This window comes from Falco cherrug, chromosome 5, assembly GCF_023634085.1.
Source record: "Falco cherrug isolate bFalChe1 chromosome 5, bFalChe1.pri, whole genome shotgun sequence".
Classification (NCBI taxonomy): Eukaryota; Metazoa; Chordata; class Aves; order Falconiformes; family Falconidae; genus Falco; species Falco cherrug.
Window position 1 is genome coordinate 34,492,080 of NC_073701.1, and position 15,514 is coordinate 34,507,593.

Below are 15,514 nucleotides of genomic sequence, written 5' to 3' on the forward strand. Positions count from 1 at the left end.
TGAAGTGGGGCAATGCAGCTCAGGCCATGATGTTTTGCAGTCCCTGTTAGAGATGTTGTGGAGATGCTTCATACAGGGTCTGTTTTCCAACACAGCCATACCAAGGGCTTCTCTAGCCTAAGTTTACCCTGTCAACCAAAAGTTTAGGAAAAAAGGTTTCTAATCCAGCCTCACTGAACACAAGCTACCGACATGTACAATGTAACTCATAAGCAACTAACTTGCAAATGGGGTTTACCGAGTCTTGGACCTGTCTTACTCGGGGCCTTTACTGGAGACCAGTCCTGCTGCAGTCAGGGACAGGTGGTCCGTTCCTGGTGCATTATGTTATGGAAACTCCTCTATTTGCAAAGTGTGACTGTTCTCAGCCTTCCCAGTTTAGGGCAAAATAGCAGGGCCACTGCCATCCTCCGACCTGGAGCACTGAGAGAGGTTCACCTCCACCTCTTCTTCATCTGTACCTGGGTAAGCAAAATACCATGGAACAGACCTTTGGGCATCAGGTTCTTTGTGATGGCTGTTTCGCACTTGCACTTCCCTCAGTGAGAAGTTGTTCACAGACTCTAAATCATACTGGGTTTTTATGGCTTGGTCTTATCTGGTTCTCTGAACTTTTGCAAGTTCCCAGTGATTCTGATATGGGTTTCCATTCTTACAGACATTTTATTCTCAGCCAGTGACAACCCCCATCTTGCTGATTCCACTCTGTTACTTAACGGTGATAAGTACAGATCAATATCTGACTGTGCATCCTTTCCCACGAGGTGCCCAGATAGTTCAACAATATTTTTCACCTGCCTGTTGTAGAGGGGAGGTAACAGGGGCTAGAGATTACGTGTAAATTCTTGAGTGTCAACTACTTGACTTGACTCCCCGGCCTGCTAGCACTCTTCATACATTATCAGATGTTAGATATACTATGTTTTATAAAACCAGATCTAATATATATCTTTACTGGTAAGCTATGATATCTTCTGGGAAGGCTGCATCAAGGAAGTGAAAGGAGCTGTTTAGAGTACTAAGGAAAACTATAGCTACTCTGTTTTGCAAGACTAGTATTTCCTGAACTACCGAAGTAAAATCTTTTGCTTGACCTCTACCGTTTTGTTGTTGTTTTTTTTTAAAGGCATAAAGCTTCAGTCTTGCTGCCCTTCAGAGTCCAACAAAAAAATCCCTCTGGCTCTTCATTCAAGTTTATCAGACTCTAAGTGATCCTCCTGTAATCTTAGAAAAGGGTAGATTGTTTTTTTTCCTGTGGCCTTTTATAATCACCATCTTTCTACCTTTAAAATAGATCCAGTGCCTTGAATTAGTAAAAGCAGTTGAGGGCAAGCTATTCCAGGTACTCTGCACTAGTAGCTTTACTTAACTGTCCGCACATTTACATCCTGAGCTACTGCTCAGGCTGTCACTGTGTTGCTCCTTACACTGAACAAGGATTATTTTATTCCAGTTGTTCTATGAAAAATCCTGTTATTGTCTTTGCTCCAGTGCTGTTTTACTTTGCATCAAAATACTGCCTGTGCAGTTCATAATTCCCACAATACTGTGTAAAAAGTGCTACACTATCTCCTGACATACTGCAATCCCTAAGCCCAACCTGAATGGCAAGCTAAACTTCCTGAAGGGGCTATTGAATTTGTACAGATGTGTACTTTGTCTCTGTGTGGATAGTCGTGGGAATACAGTTGACATGTTCAGCACAGAAAGATATATAGTACATTGTCACGGTCTTTATTTGCTTGAAAATAGTAGGAAATATTTGTATTTCCTTTTTAATTGCACAATCATTTGAAGAGTATACGAGGTAGCAAGAAAGTGCACCCACACTGTTGGTTTGATATTTTCCTTTGTGACCACCAGAACAACAGGTATTTCCAACTGCATTTTAAGTCTCTGTGTACAGTCAGGGAGCATCCTGGGAGAAAAAATGGCTCGTGGCATAGGAGGCACAAGGAACAGCCTGGAGTACTGATCTGCAGCAGTCTGCCTAACCTGCCCGTGCCTGATGAGGTGAGAAGTGCTGGACTAGCCTGGAGGCCCCCATTACACATGCTGCCACCTCTTGCCTGCACAGCCCCAGCCTGGGAGAACCGCAGCTGGGAAGGATGTGCACTGGCAGAAGCAATCACTGGATCTAACCCCAGTCCTGTATCAGAAGCGCTGATTTCCAGGGATCTGGCTCTTCCTGTCCCTGCTCCTAACAGCCAGCTCTGGAGGCACAGGAGAAGCACTGTATTACCTGTGGGGTGGTGGATGTGAACGTGAGTGATAGGAGGGGACCAAAAGAGCCAAATCCCACCTTAATCCAACCCAAGACATATCTGACCTGGCCCAGTCCCCTTCACTTACCCTGATATTATGCAGGCTCCTCAACACCCCCTCTCATGCCCTTGACATCTCTTCTTGCACAGTTAAGAGAACTTCATTTGCACCTCTGAGCCAGGTATGTCTTGGAGCAAGGAGCGTCCATTTCCAGCTCCACTCCTTGCCTTGTTGAATCTCTGTCACCTGAAAAATGTTGTTTGGTTCTTTCTCCAATATCCTGCTTTTCCAAGGAGTGCATTCCTTGATCTCATCCACATTGATCTTTTCCCAGATGTTGCTGCAGTCATCATAGTTGGGTTTTTTTTAATGTATAGGTTACAGCTTTCTCTGGAAGAAGGAAGATGCCAGAATCAGTGCCCAGTGTAAGAGTGAATCCCTTGGATGTGGGTATCTTTCAGCTTAAGTAAATTTTTGCTGCATGTCAAATTCTGTTTTCTTAGTCTGTATTTGAGCTAGGCTGTATCTACATTGGCCTTGTTGATAGCACCAGTGGGAGAATCCATGTACTCTGAGCTGCTGGCTATGGACTAGCTCTGACCACACTGTAGAGCATTTAAATCTCACCTGCCCTAGGATCCATTGGATGTTTCTATGCCCCTGAGGCATAATTAATATTTATGTGTTCTTGCTGGTGTGCTTTCATGCTTGTTAGGTTTCCTGCTTTCTTCCTCTCCTTCCTTCCTTACTCTCATTCTCCCTTGTTCTTCCTCATTCTCTCTGTCTTTGCTTTTCCCTTTGGTTCTCTGCTGCCTTTTTCTCTTGAAATCATGGGAGGGTTGTGTTGTAGCCCTTTCACGCCATGACCGCAGAACACACATTACTTACCTTAAGGGCATTTTTGGACACATTGCTCGCTGGGGTAGTGTAGGTATCCACATGAGTTCACTACAGATCCATATTATGTGTCTGGGATGATCAAGAAAACTCAGCTTCCACCTGGTTCTAGGTTTCCTCAAGAGAGGAACTGGTTGTTTTTCCCCAGGGCAAGCCTGGGACCAAACTAGTTTGTGCACCATGTGAATGAATGGGGGACTATGTACCTGGAGAGGGACACATACTTACCCCGCACTTGGGAAAGAATGGGAGATGCTCTGGGCTTAGTTTAGTTGCATGATCCTGTTTCACTTCTTGTGTACCCTCATAAGAAAACATTTTCACATGAAACAGGTGCTTCATTTTTACATGAAATAGACTTAACGCAGTTTTTTAGTGGTACATTTCCCATTCAGACACCTCTGGCTGAAAGAAATGAAAGCATTTAAAGTGCATCAAGGCCAACCACTGTTAAAAGCAAGGCTACCAGAACCAGGAGAATAAAAGTAGTGGAAGTGATCATTGAACTGAATTAGTAAGTAAGGTCTCAAAACAGGGCAGTCAGGGTTTCCAACAGACAGGCAGGAAAAGCTGTGAGAAGAAGGAAGCATCAAGGAGTTGAGAAATGAAGCAAGTATGGATTAGAGACACAGGTACAGATTTTCCATTGCTCTCTGTTTTGGAGTGACTAAGAGTGCTTCTGCAGTGCACAGAGGCATCCATTTTGGTGTTTGCAGGGTGTTTGTGGTTTGACCTGGCCACAGACACATAAACAAGAACAAGAACAGCCCTGATGAAGCTGTCTATATATATGTCACCTACCTTTGAGGCAGGCAAGATCAGGTCTTTCAAGGAAGTGTTTTAGGCTGGCCTGTCTGCTTGATGTCATCTGCAATATTGCTGAAACAATTTTTTTTGTAGAAAACAATGATGGAAGGACTGGAGGTGATACACTGGACCCAGTCCCAGTACAGGAACTGGGGACACTGGGCCAGACTGTGGTGCAGTGAATTCTCCTCTGATGTGGCCCAGAACCTCAAGACAGAAATTGAGTTTACAAGGGGTGGGCTTTTGGCAATTTGTGACCCAAAGGCAGATTCTGATAAATTTTAAGCATGGACATTGGATATAATGAGGGTCAGGGCAGACATGGGTGTAACGGTTTGAAAGCAGGTTGCATTAATAAAGTTTGCTCCCTTCTTCCTTTTACCCCTCCCAAATAAGCTCCTAGCTGGTTCTTTGAAAATATTGACACTAACAATGGAAAGCAGGTGCTAAATGTTTACCACTGACTCTTCCTAAAGATTGTAGGTTATTTTTAACCCTGCCTACACTGCCTGTGTGCATTCATTCTGGATTTCTGCTACCCCTTGACATCTTTAAGGTTGGGATATCTCCCACTCTTCACTGGGGGTTCATTAGAGTGCTTGTCATCTTCAGTAACAGCACTGAACCTATAGCATAACCACAGGTTAGAGCAAATGGAAGAGGCTGATAGGAAAGGAGGGCAATCTGTGTCTTTCATTGTGAGGGTGAATGGCCCTAGATCAATGGACTTTAGCCAGACTGTTCAGGCAGATCCTACCTTTTGCATCAAACCTTTTAAAAGGCCAGTTACTCCCTCCAGAGGATCTCAGTCCAGACTCAGCTAATGGGAATGTGGGAAGGTAATAGCTCTTCCTTTCCTACTGAGTCAAGGATGTTCAACCTGTTCTAAATGGTGGCAAGTGTACATAGATGCTAGCTCCCACTGCATACCAAGTCTGAGGGTCTTTTTTTTTTTTTTCTACACATGCAATGCTCTTGCAAACTCTACCTTGTGCTGTCATGGAAAGATGTCATTGAAAGATGGTAGGCAGAAGCCTGGACCTGTTTTGCTGTCCTGCTCAAGGCCTTCTGTGTAAGGACAGCAACAGGTCAGGAGGTAAGGATATAGAGTGCTTCAGAGGTAAGTGTTTGTGCATGGAGACGAGCCATTTGTCTACAGTTTCAGTCCTGCTAGAGGAGGCACAAGCCCTGTTTGGGCATCACACCTGGTTTGAATTTTAGCTTGACCTATTTATTCAATCTGACATGGTGCTCTCCTGCATGCTTCTTTTTTCCCATATTGCCTACATCAGAGATCTACCACATAAATCACATGGCAACTCAATACAAGTCAAGGGGAAGTGTACAGCCTTCTGGGGCTGTGTGCAGGGGATGGAGGAAGAGCATTCCTCTGCCTTGCAAGTGGACAGAGCAGCAGAAGTCCCTTCAAAACTGTCCTGCTAATGCCAGCTCCCCCACCAGCTGAGAAATGACTCCATTCCTCCTCAGTTTACTCCATCCTTACAAGGCTTTTCAAGAAAAAGAGTTTGTTACTGGAAAAAAAAGGAACAAGACTGAAAGTACAAGCCACTTAGTGGGCAGTGTGGGAGGGAAGAAAAGAAAAAGACCCTCTTCTCCCCTCCAATAACAATCCTTCAATTTTGGAGCATTCATCCCTCCACCACCTGCTGCAGAATTAACACAGGAAGAATCTTTCCTTTAAAATGAAACCACTTCCCGAAACAGATGGGGTTTCTGAATAAAGAAGTTCCTCTCCCCCTCCACCACCGAGTACCTCAAACAAAAACCCAGAGTACTACCAGCCTCTCACTGCTCATTTCAAACTGCTCCCTCAAACAGAGGTATGTGCTCAGAGATTCCCCCAAAAGCTGCAGGGACGGAAATGCACTTGTGGATTTGCATTTCAGAAGTAGCCAAGAAGCCCCTGTTAGCTCACAGCGGTATGCATATACAGTTTCCTTCACTGATGCAAGCTCAAGAGATGTGGTCGAGGGACGAGGTGAGGAAGGGCGGAGTCACGGGGCAACCCGCCCCCCCTAATGCTGCTACAGTCTTGGTCACTGGCTCCAAGTTGTTTCAGTTCTGTGAAGGATCTGAATGAGCAGAAGAAGGCAAGGAGGAACAACACTTTTGTTGAAAAGTATTGCACTCTTCAGGATGGACTTTTGTCCTGCTGGTAAGCCTTGACCATCTTTTGCCTTGTTTTCTGTGAGGGCTGTGCGCTCAGTTTGACAGGGCAGAGCACACCATGAGATCCCAGCAGCTAGTGTGGATGCTGCGGCTGGTGGCTGCAGGAATGAGATGGTGAAAGATCCCTGGTGGTGCAGTTAATTGCTTGTCAGCCTTCAGCATTAGGCATGGGTTTCTTTTTGCTTGCTCTCCCGTAAGCCACTCCTTTCACATTGGGAGACATTTTCCCACTGATCTGAAAGGTCTTTGTGCTGAGAATGTCTGCTGCTGTGATCCCTTGTGCTGGTGATCCTAAGCTGAGCTGGGGACTGCCTCGGGAGTATCAGGAGTATATGTGACACGTGGGATGAGCACCTATAGGCTTTGGCTTCTCTTCATGCAACTCTGGCATGGCTTGCAAGCTCCTTAGTGGTGTTTCCATACAGCCCCCAGGAGCCGGCTTGACTTTGCAGCGCCTCTCATGCAGCTGGGTAACCCAGTGCAATATGCTTGCAAGGTTTTTGGTACTGGGGCCTCTCTTTTTTATGTCCATGTTAAAGGTAAATTACTGTATTAGGGTCCTGCAAACTCCAAGTGACATGCAGGTAGGCCTGCCTGATCCTGAAATAATTGCAAAAGGCAGATGTGGGTGGGGGCAGATAAGCCACATCTGAGGAGCTGAGAGAAATCTCAGGTTTTATTTACTACTTTGGCAGGTGATGGAAAAAGTAGTTGGGATTCAGCAGGGAAAGGCACACTGCCAGACTGAATGTTTCTAGCCTCTGGCTGAGGAAGTGTGTGTCTGTGCAAAGGCAGCAGATAGGGAGAGCTGAACGGGAATAGGCTGAACAAGGGCCAGGAAGAAAAGGGATCATCATGCAATGGCCCTGCTGTGTCTGACTGTCTTCACAAGCTTCTGCGTATAGGAAATGAAGCACAGAGTGAAGGGAAAGAACAATGCCAAGTTTCAACTGTTCTGCACCTTTTAGCTCCTAGGTGGGTAGCCAAGGAAAGGGCATGCTCAAACCACATACCAGCCTTGCTTGTCAGGGAAATTGGTGGCATGTATGTCAGCTGAGCTCTTGTCAGCCTCTGGCTATGAATGTTGGTGAAGATAGGTCTTTTCAGATCACCCAGACCTTAAAGCAGCTGTGGGCAAAGCTTCTGCAGGACAAGCTGCATGGGATGAGGCAGGTAGCCTTGTAGTGTGCCTTCCACAGAAACTGAGGCTCTTAGAACTGATGGTCTGACACAGTCATTCACTCAAGTTATGTGTTACGGAGTTAATTATGTTTTAAAAGTTATGCACTGCAACAGCACAAAGAGGTCCTGCTCAGGAACAATGCAAGTTTGCTCAGCTTTGGCTAGAGGCAGAGCTTGGAGGCAAGCAATGCCTGAAGAGATGTTCTGGTTCTAACTGATGTCTGCTCAGCCCCAACCTGTTACTACACAGCTATGTGGGAAAGTGGTCTTGTTTGACGCTGGTCTACCTTGGGAGCAAAGGTTGCCGCCAGATGCAGTTTCCCCGTGAGCTTTAGAGCACCGGATGAGTTCAAAGTTGCTTGGTTGTGACATGATTTTCTTGAAGGTCAGAGGTGCACATACAGATTTTCTGGGAGCCACTCCTACCTGGAGATGCAATGGTCCTGGCAGGCACCTCTCTGCCACAGCTGCATGCAGATGAGACCTGTGTCAGGGCTGTGCGTGTGTGTGTGTAACATGTGTGTGTGTGTAACATGCAAACCTGATTACTTTAAGTTGTCATATGGGATAAGGGGACCAGAAGGTGACATATATACTTCTTCACACCTTTCCCCTCGTAGCTGGAATGTGCAAATTAAACCTGTGTGAGGTCCATGTTGAACTTCTTCTGACACGAGCTGGAAGAGAACTGTGGAGTGGCTACATGACAGAGACAGATTGGGCTGAAAAGAATTGAGGAACTAGTACCAGCCTGGTACCTGGCTAGGGAGGTGGTGCTCTGTGCTGGAGATGGCACAGCAGCCATATAAAAAAAGAAAAGGATTTCAGGTGAAATTCTTCCACCAGACAGCCTCATCCAGGCAGAAGTTGCCCATCAGGCTTCTCTGCTTGTGTGTTGCCATGGGTGGAGGTGCCCAGACCTTTTAGCAGGCACACTCACAACCCTACATTGCCTTGCAAATGGGCCAGATGAACCTCTGCTGTTATACTGTGGGTGGGTAACACGTGGATGATCTGTCACAGTGCCACAGATGCAGTCCTTCTTCATAACCTTGCCCTACTGTTTTTGCAGTCCATCCTTCCAGCTTTCCTGGGCAGTCACTTCCCACTTACCTCTGTGCTCCAAAGTATCTTCTTATTTGTATACTTCTGCTTGGCGTTGAAAGCTTCACTTAGCACCTGTGCAGCTCTGCACAGCCCGTTGTGATGGGAAATGGGAAAAGCAAACACAGTACTCTGCTGGCCACTGCACCCAGACTTTTGGGTAACTTTGACCTGGCCTCCAGGTGGAGAGGCTGAGGGCATAAGTCACCACAACTGAAATTGAAGTCTGTGTTCTGTTTTGGGTGACAGCACTGAAAATACAAGCCTGGGCAATTCATGAAGAACTGGCAGGTCTTTCTATCTGTGTCTGCCCTGAGAGTGGGAAAAGAACTTCAAGAGCAAGTGTAAGCCCTACAAATGCGATGCTGATGTGCTTCCCTTTCAACATTTTCTCTCTGAAAATAAACATCAAGCAGGAACTTCATGTCCTCTCTGGAGAGGACACCAGCCAGGTTTTTATGCCTTGTGTCTGAACTGGAAGACTTCAGCGTTGGTTTGGCTGACAGGCATCCCCCTGAAACCTGTGGGTGTTTTCATGGCATGTTCTTCATCGGGGTGAAATTTCCCCCTATGCAGAGAACCCTGACTAGGGCTATGCTTCATCTGTGTCTGACCTAGCCCTAGAGGGAAGTGGAACTTGATTATACTGAGGACTTTGAAGAAGCTGAAGCCATTCCTCAGTCCCTGGTGCAGGGATGAAGTCCCTCTGCCATTCCAAGTGTCTGGAGCGAGCCAGGCGGCTCTTCACTTGGAGTGTCCTTCTCCTGCTGGTTCAGCTTGTTCTCAACATGGAGAGGGAAGGAAAGGCAAAGCAGCCTACTCTAATTATCTCATCTGCTGCTTGCCCAGCTGCCTCTGCTGTCTGTGCTGCCTTTCTGTGGACAGTTCCCCAAACAAGACTTTTGGGTTCACTTCCCCTAACTGTAGACCCCAGTGTGTGCTGTAACATTGATGAAAGGCCTCAAAACAGCCTTTAGCAGACCATTAGGCCTTCTGTTTGGGAAGTGGAGTAATGTGCAGGCACTGCCCTTGGAATTATTTGCCAAGGCAATCAGGGACTTAAGCTGTTTAGGAAAACTTAGGAGACCTTCCAAGGACCCTCCCTGCAGCTCAGTCTAAATTGCTCTAAAAGTTTGATCCCTTAATTTTTCTCCTTACTATGTCACTCTTACCTGTTCTTTTATCCCTTGATTCCCTCCCCTTCTCCATGATTCATATGCTTTTTCTCCCCTGCCCTCCCCACACACGCAGTCCTCCCCACACATGCAGTCCTCCCCACACACGCAGTCCTTCCCACACTTTTCTTGTTCTGACAAACTGGACAGGTAAATCACTTGGGAGCTGGGGTTTTCAGATGTTCAGAAGGAAGGGAGACTAAGTTATTTACAGTCTTGGTTGGGGTCGTGTGGGTGGGATGGTGTCCTCTGGGAGCTTCATGTCTCTTTGAGATGCTTTAGACTGCTTCAGCAGACACAAAACAACTGAAGCAAAGCAATCAGCCACACTACAGACTTTGCTGGGGGGTGGGGGAAGAGGAGGTTCATCATGTATGTCCTACAGAGCTTTTGTAGAAAGAGAGGACAAAGGGTCTTAGTAGTAATTTGTGCAGGAATCACCCCAGTGATTCCACAATTACCAGCCCCTGTAGAGGTGAAAGAGATAAAGCTGGGGAGGCTGAGAGGCTGGCCTCATCTCCTGCAGACATCAGAATGGTGGGAGACATAAAGTAAACTGAAAGACACAGGCACCACTCACAGGCACAGAGCTGACATTCAAGGGGAAGTCAGCCACCCACCTAACAAGCAGCAAAGCCACTGCATGGGTTTTTTTGTTGTTGTTGTTGTTTCTTTTTGTTTGTTTTCTTGCTTGCTTACTTGTTTGTTTGTTTTCCCCTCATACAGATTTGACTGCTGCAAGCTGCTGGATGCCACAGGTTTTCCTCTCAACCAGCTCCAGCAGCCAGCTTCTTTCAGCTCTTAGTGAGGGCTGCTTGCAGAGTGTGGAGGGGATGCGGGTCCTTCCCAGTCCTGGCTTCGTGCTGGTTCCTTGCCCAGTGCTTTCCTCCCAGAGGCTCAGCAGCCTCTCCTCAGGGAATGCAATGCTTGAAAAGAGGGGGAGAAGTGATGGGAGAGAGGCTGCAGCCTCAGAAAATTAATAGGACAGACTTAGCACATGGAAACACAACCAGCCAGGAAGATGAGGGAAAGATTAGGATCAGGGAAGGAAGGTTTCTCTGAGCTGTTATGGCCGTGACAAGAAAGAAGTATGAGATGAATGCCCTTGTCCCCGTTGTCCCCTTTTCCTTCTGTCTGTCTTGGCTGGTTCCTTCCCCTTTTATCCCCAGTCATATTTATAGCAGTTGTTTTGCATGTGAGATCCACACTAAGAGAATTTCCAAGGCAGCTGGTGCCACTTCCCCTTTTTCCAGGAAGACAGAAGGCCCAGGGGATTTTGGCTTATGAAACAAAGGAGCAGGGCATCCAGTTACCTGACCTGGCTTCCTGGAGAAGCTTTGTCTTGCAGTGTTTAGATGCAGCAAGGTCCCTGTCTGCAAGTTCTGCAGTGACCTTATAGGAGCTCCAGTGCTCTCAGCCTTGTGTGAGTCCCATTTTTGTCCTGGGGCTCACCATCTGTTTTGCCTCTCTAGGCCTGAAGCCTTCTCTTTCTCCTTGCTGAAGAGGTTGTGCTTCACCTGGATTATATTTAGCAGCAGTGCTGTCACCCCAATTCTTCTAAGTCCTTTATGAATCATTTTGTGGTCGCTTTGGCTCTGCTGGTATCTGTTTAACTTCCTGTACATTACAAGGAAGCCTGCTTGTGTTTCTGTATTGTCTGTAGTCCACAGAACAATGCCACCCACAGATGCTTCTTCTTCAGCAAGGCTTTCATCCCCCTGGATCCTGCCCTCGGACCTGAAAAACCTTGATTCTGTCTCTTAAGCCATTTCTGACTCTAGCTGTGGTGGATCAGTCCATGAAGCCAGTGGCTCTTCATGGGAGGTTTGGATGTAGATGAAGTATTAGATCACCACTTTTCCATATATAAAGATGACAGACATAAAAACCGCCAAAGAGGTAAGACCTCTTCATTGTGCTTACAGTGAGCAAAACCATTGAGTAGGTGGGGTGGGTTGCTGCAGACTTAGATCAGAGAGCTACCAGTGCAGTGGCTGGCTGCTAGGAGGGTTATATGGGTCTGTGCTGCTTGCTGTGGACTGAGAAACATTTGCAGGGCAAAGCTGAGGTGCAGTGGCTGCAACAGCAGGTAACATAGATGCTGAAACACAGAAATCAGAGTTGCTGTAGCATGACCCTATGAGAGGATAGGGGCTGAGAGGCTAAGGCAGCTTTTCCTGTGATATGTTGGCCCCAGTAATATTCTCATGGGCAACTCTGTTCTTTCAGGGTCAACTGACTTGAGTGAGGCTGAAGAGGCTGAAATAGAGACAATCAGGCAGCACAGACAGGAGCTTTTGGAGGACATTAAGGTAAGGACCATCCTCTTCCTCTTGTCTCCCTAGCTTTCTCAAAACTGTCTTCATCAAAAAGTGTTTTCATGTAATAGTCCAGGTCATGCAGAAGTGCTCCTGCACAGGAGACATTTGCTCTGGCATGATCCAGCTTGAATTCTGAACTTCAGGTGGCCTTGGCGTATTTGCTACCAGGGTACATCCAACCTGTGGTACCCTCTGCTGCAGGAGTCATCAACTACCCTAATGGGATATTTGAGAAAGGTTGGTCAGCTCATTAGCAATGATGAGCTGGGATTGCATATTTAGGATTAAGGAAATAAGTATGACTTTACTAAGTCATACTGGCAGGGATCTGGTTCAGCATTTATGATGATTTTTAATTACTGATTACCTGCTAATAACATATCAGTCCTAGTTACCTGCTGCATCTCGCTGTGTTCATTGAACTTTTGTTTGGTTTGTGGACCTCTAACAAGTCCTCCATGATGGATCCTGTCTCTTTCAGAGGTGTGTGATGGCAGGACCATCCACACAAGTTTCTGTGGTTGAATTTGTTTTTCCTTTTCTTTTAGGAGACCCAAACATTTCTCCAGAGACTCCAAAAATGTCTGAAAGTGACAGATTCAAAATCAGTCAGTAATATCATGTTGTGGTCATGCATAGTGCTGTACACTTTCTATTCTGTTCTGCCTCCACCACCATGGAATGGGGTCTCCTACTTGAGAGAGCTTATTGCACTGAATCATTGGATTTGCACTGTTTTTCCCACAACATAAAGATATCCAGATGCCTGGGGAATAGGTGCAATATCTCCTTGTGTAGAGTAAAGGATTAAGTAAAACTACCTATTACTTCTTAGGCTTCCAGAGTCACCATCTCTGCTGCAAATCAGAGTAGTGTCTTGTCCCTTCTTGCAAAACAGGTTGTGAATGTATGTGCGTGTGGTTTGCCTGTGTGGTTCTTATCTCTTCAGTTTTCAGCATAGGCAACGTGCACTGTAGGAGGCAGGATATTTGAATAGGAATACCATGTTTTTTATCCACTGTGGACAGAGAAAAGCTACTAGACTGCACAGACCCCTACTCTAAATCCCAAAGCCATTAACCAATGGGGTATGCATTGTCCAATGGAGCAAGATGAGCTTAGGTGAGAGTGTTTGGAACTAGAGACATTTTCCCAGGTGGATTTCTACAGAGAGCATCTAGCAAACCCTTTAACACAATGAGTTGGGGGGATGTCTGGTGGGAGAGTAGGGAGGAGGGGAGAGCTTGGGTCAAGACTTCCCAGTTGCACTGCCAAAAGACAGCAGCGAATAAAATAACAAAATTGATAATAATTTGAAATTCAGGAGCTAAGGTCACAGCTTTGTTACATTTGCACAATAACTAAAGCTTAGTAAGGAACACTCCCAGCTCTGGAGACTGATGAGGCACAACAGAATGAAGGCCAGAGCAGAAATCCAGAAGCCCTTTTAAATTATGGGATACTGGAGAGCTTCAGTTTCTCTATCTGGGTGCATACTTTGGCCACATCCTTACTCCTTGTTGAGGCAAGATCTGTCATAAAATAATGCTTCCTCCCCTGCTTATTCTGGTTTGCATGAGGAAGAATTTGGGTGATTCCTGCAAGAGAGCTGTGATGCACTGTGGCTCTGAGGAGGGCCATAACTACAGGATGGAAGCAAGGAGATATAGACATCTTCATTTCCTTGGCAACACAGAATATCCAGCCAAGAAGGCCAAGGTCTGTCATGGACCTAAAGGGAACTGAATTCTACAATTGATGATTTAAAATTTGACAGTGATTACTCTTCTTTTGCTCCTCCTCCTTTCTTTCTCCACTTAAAGACAGGCATCTGCTTAATGGTATTTCAATGATAGCTACGTTAAAACCTCCGTGTTTCACAATGTGGCCACTTCAGGTTCATATTGACCTCACAGTTACTGGTTCCACTTCCTCTTTCGTGGACGTGTACCAAGGCTATGCAAAGTAAAAGCTAGAAGGAAATGGGCACAATGGAAGGAGCCTCACATCTGACATTGTTTGAGGAACTGAAATCAACACCATTCTGAGTTCTCTGATATTCTCCATGCTGGCTAAGCTTAGTTTTCCAGTCTTGATTGACAACAGATATAGGAACATCTTTCTGCCCCACTGTCCCATTGTTTTCATCTGGAATCCGTCAGGGTGACCCTAGAGCAGTGTCCATTTCATAGACATCCTTGGCTAGTTGTGACCATCTGACCTGTCCTTTTCCTATGACTGAGGGAAGAACTAAGACTTGCTCTGTATGCGTCTGCTGTTTTCCACTCCATCCCCTTCATCCTCATATTTCTTTTGCAGAAGCTGAAAGAAGAGATTGCTGAAGTGTTTGCGGAGATTGAGTGCTTCCAAAATGCAAAGGAGAGGCAAGAGGCAGACAGTAATCCTGGGGAGCAGACCAGGCAAGTGGGACAAGATGAGTATTCATTTGTTTACAAAGTCTCTCTCTTGATGTTGAGAAAACAAAAACATCTATGGAATTTGCATCACACCAAGGACAGGGAAATGAGAACAGGAATACCCTTCCCTCCTCTAAGATTTCTCTTTATTCCTGAATAGTCAGACAACTGTTCTTGAGACATGTAAGTTACCTTGTGAGTGAATTGAAACATGGACCTTTTTTCTAAGCTTGACTTTCCTCCTTCTTTGTGTTTGCAGCAAACTATCACAGAAGGATAAACTTCTGTCCCTGGGCCGGAAGAAATTCAACGTGGACCCTGCGAAGGTAGGATTTGCTCATTCCACTTACGAGGAGAAAGATCTCCTGTTGGCTACTGGTCCACTTGCAGTCACCAATGTCAAAGGGACTACATATGGCATGGTACTGTGGGGCTAGTTTTCTACCTCACTAAGGCTCCAATTAGTAGCACCCTCCACCCTGTCCCTGAATAAGGTCCCCTGATATGATCAAGCTGTGTTGCATCTCCCCATCACGTGCCTATAGGCCACCCCATCAGGTACAACCCAAAACTAAGGGAAATAAAGGGAGAACAGTTTAACACTGCCAATGTGTCAGAAGAGCCAAATCTCCTCCAGCCCAGATCTTCTTGCCTGTGAGAGGCTAAGAATTGGCCATAGTGTAAAGGAGGAGGATGAAGTAAGAAGGTGAGAAGTTTTGAATGTCAAATTGCTTAGCTAATTCAGAACAGAAGACAAAGTGCTTCTGTACTTTTGGAAGTAGTTTTTGTTTTGATAGTATTGGTTGGACTGTGGTGTGAATCCAAGTTTTCTACTTTCTGGGGCTCTGACCAGTGTGCTCCAAACTCCATAGCTTTCAGCCCTCTGCAGAAAGCTCTAAAATCATTATGATTAAGCAGAGAAGATGTGAGAAAGACAGCTTTGTCTTGCTTCCTCCTCACTGGTGCACCATTTTTTGAGCTCTGTAAGGAAAACCACAAGCTTCAATGATTGCTTGCCAGCTACCCACCACAGCTAGTATCGTGGGTGGCTGCTGGTCTGAGTGACAACATCTCATGTCTCCTCCTCTGCCCTCCTGAGACCCTCAGGATGCCTTCCCCAGTGCCCACACCACAGCTGGAGTGCTTGCCAGTCCCC

At 46.0% G+C, this 15,514-nt stretch overlaps 1 protein-coding gene across 3 annotated transcripts in view; it reads left to right on the plus strand.

The window, feature by feature from the left end:
• Window positions 1-5,859: 5,859 nt before the first annotated feature.
• Window positions 5,860-15,514, plus strand: part of CYTH4 (cytohesin 4) — a 35,559-nt gene continuing 25,904 nt past the window's right edge. For 2 of the 3 annotated variants that reach the window (XR_008732475.1, XM_005446725.4), the window contains exons 1-4: window positions 6,112-6,145; window positions 11,850-11,932; window positions 14,261-14,361; window positions 14,618-14,684. Coding sequence is in view for 1 of the 3 variants with exons in the window: in XM_005446725.4 (XP_005446782.3) it covers window positions 6,127-6,145; window positions 11,850-11,932; window positions 14,261-14,361; window positions 14,618-14,684 (270 nt within the window). In the remaining 2 variants the exon portion in view is untranslated. Of the gene's footprint in view, window positions 6,146-11,849; window positions 11,933-14,260; window positions 14,362-14,617; window positions 14,685-15,514 lie in introns of all 3 variants that reach the window. The other variant, XR_008732476.1, reaches the window with a different exon arrangement.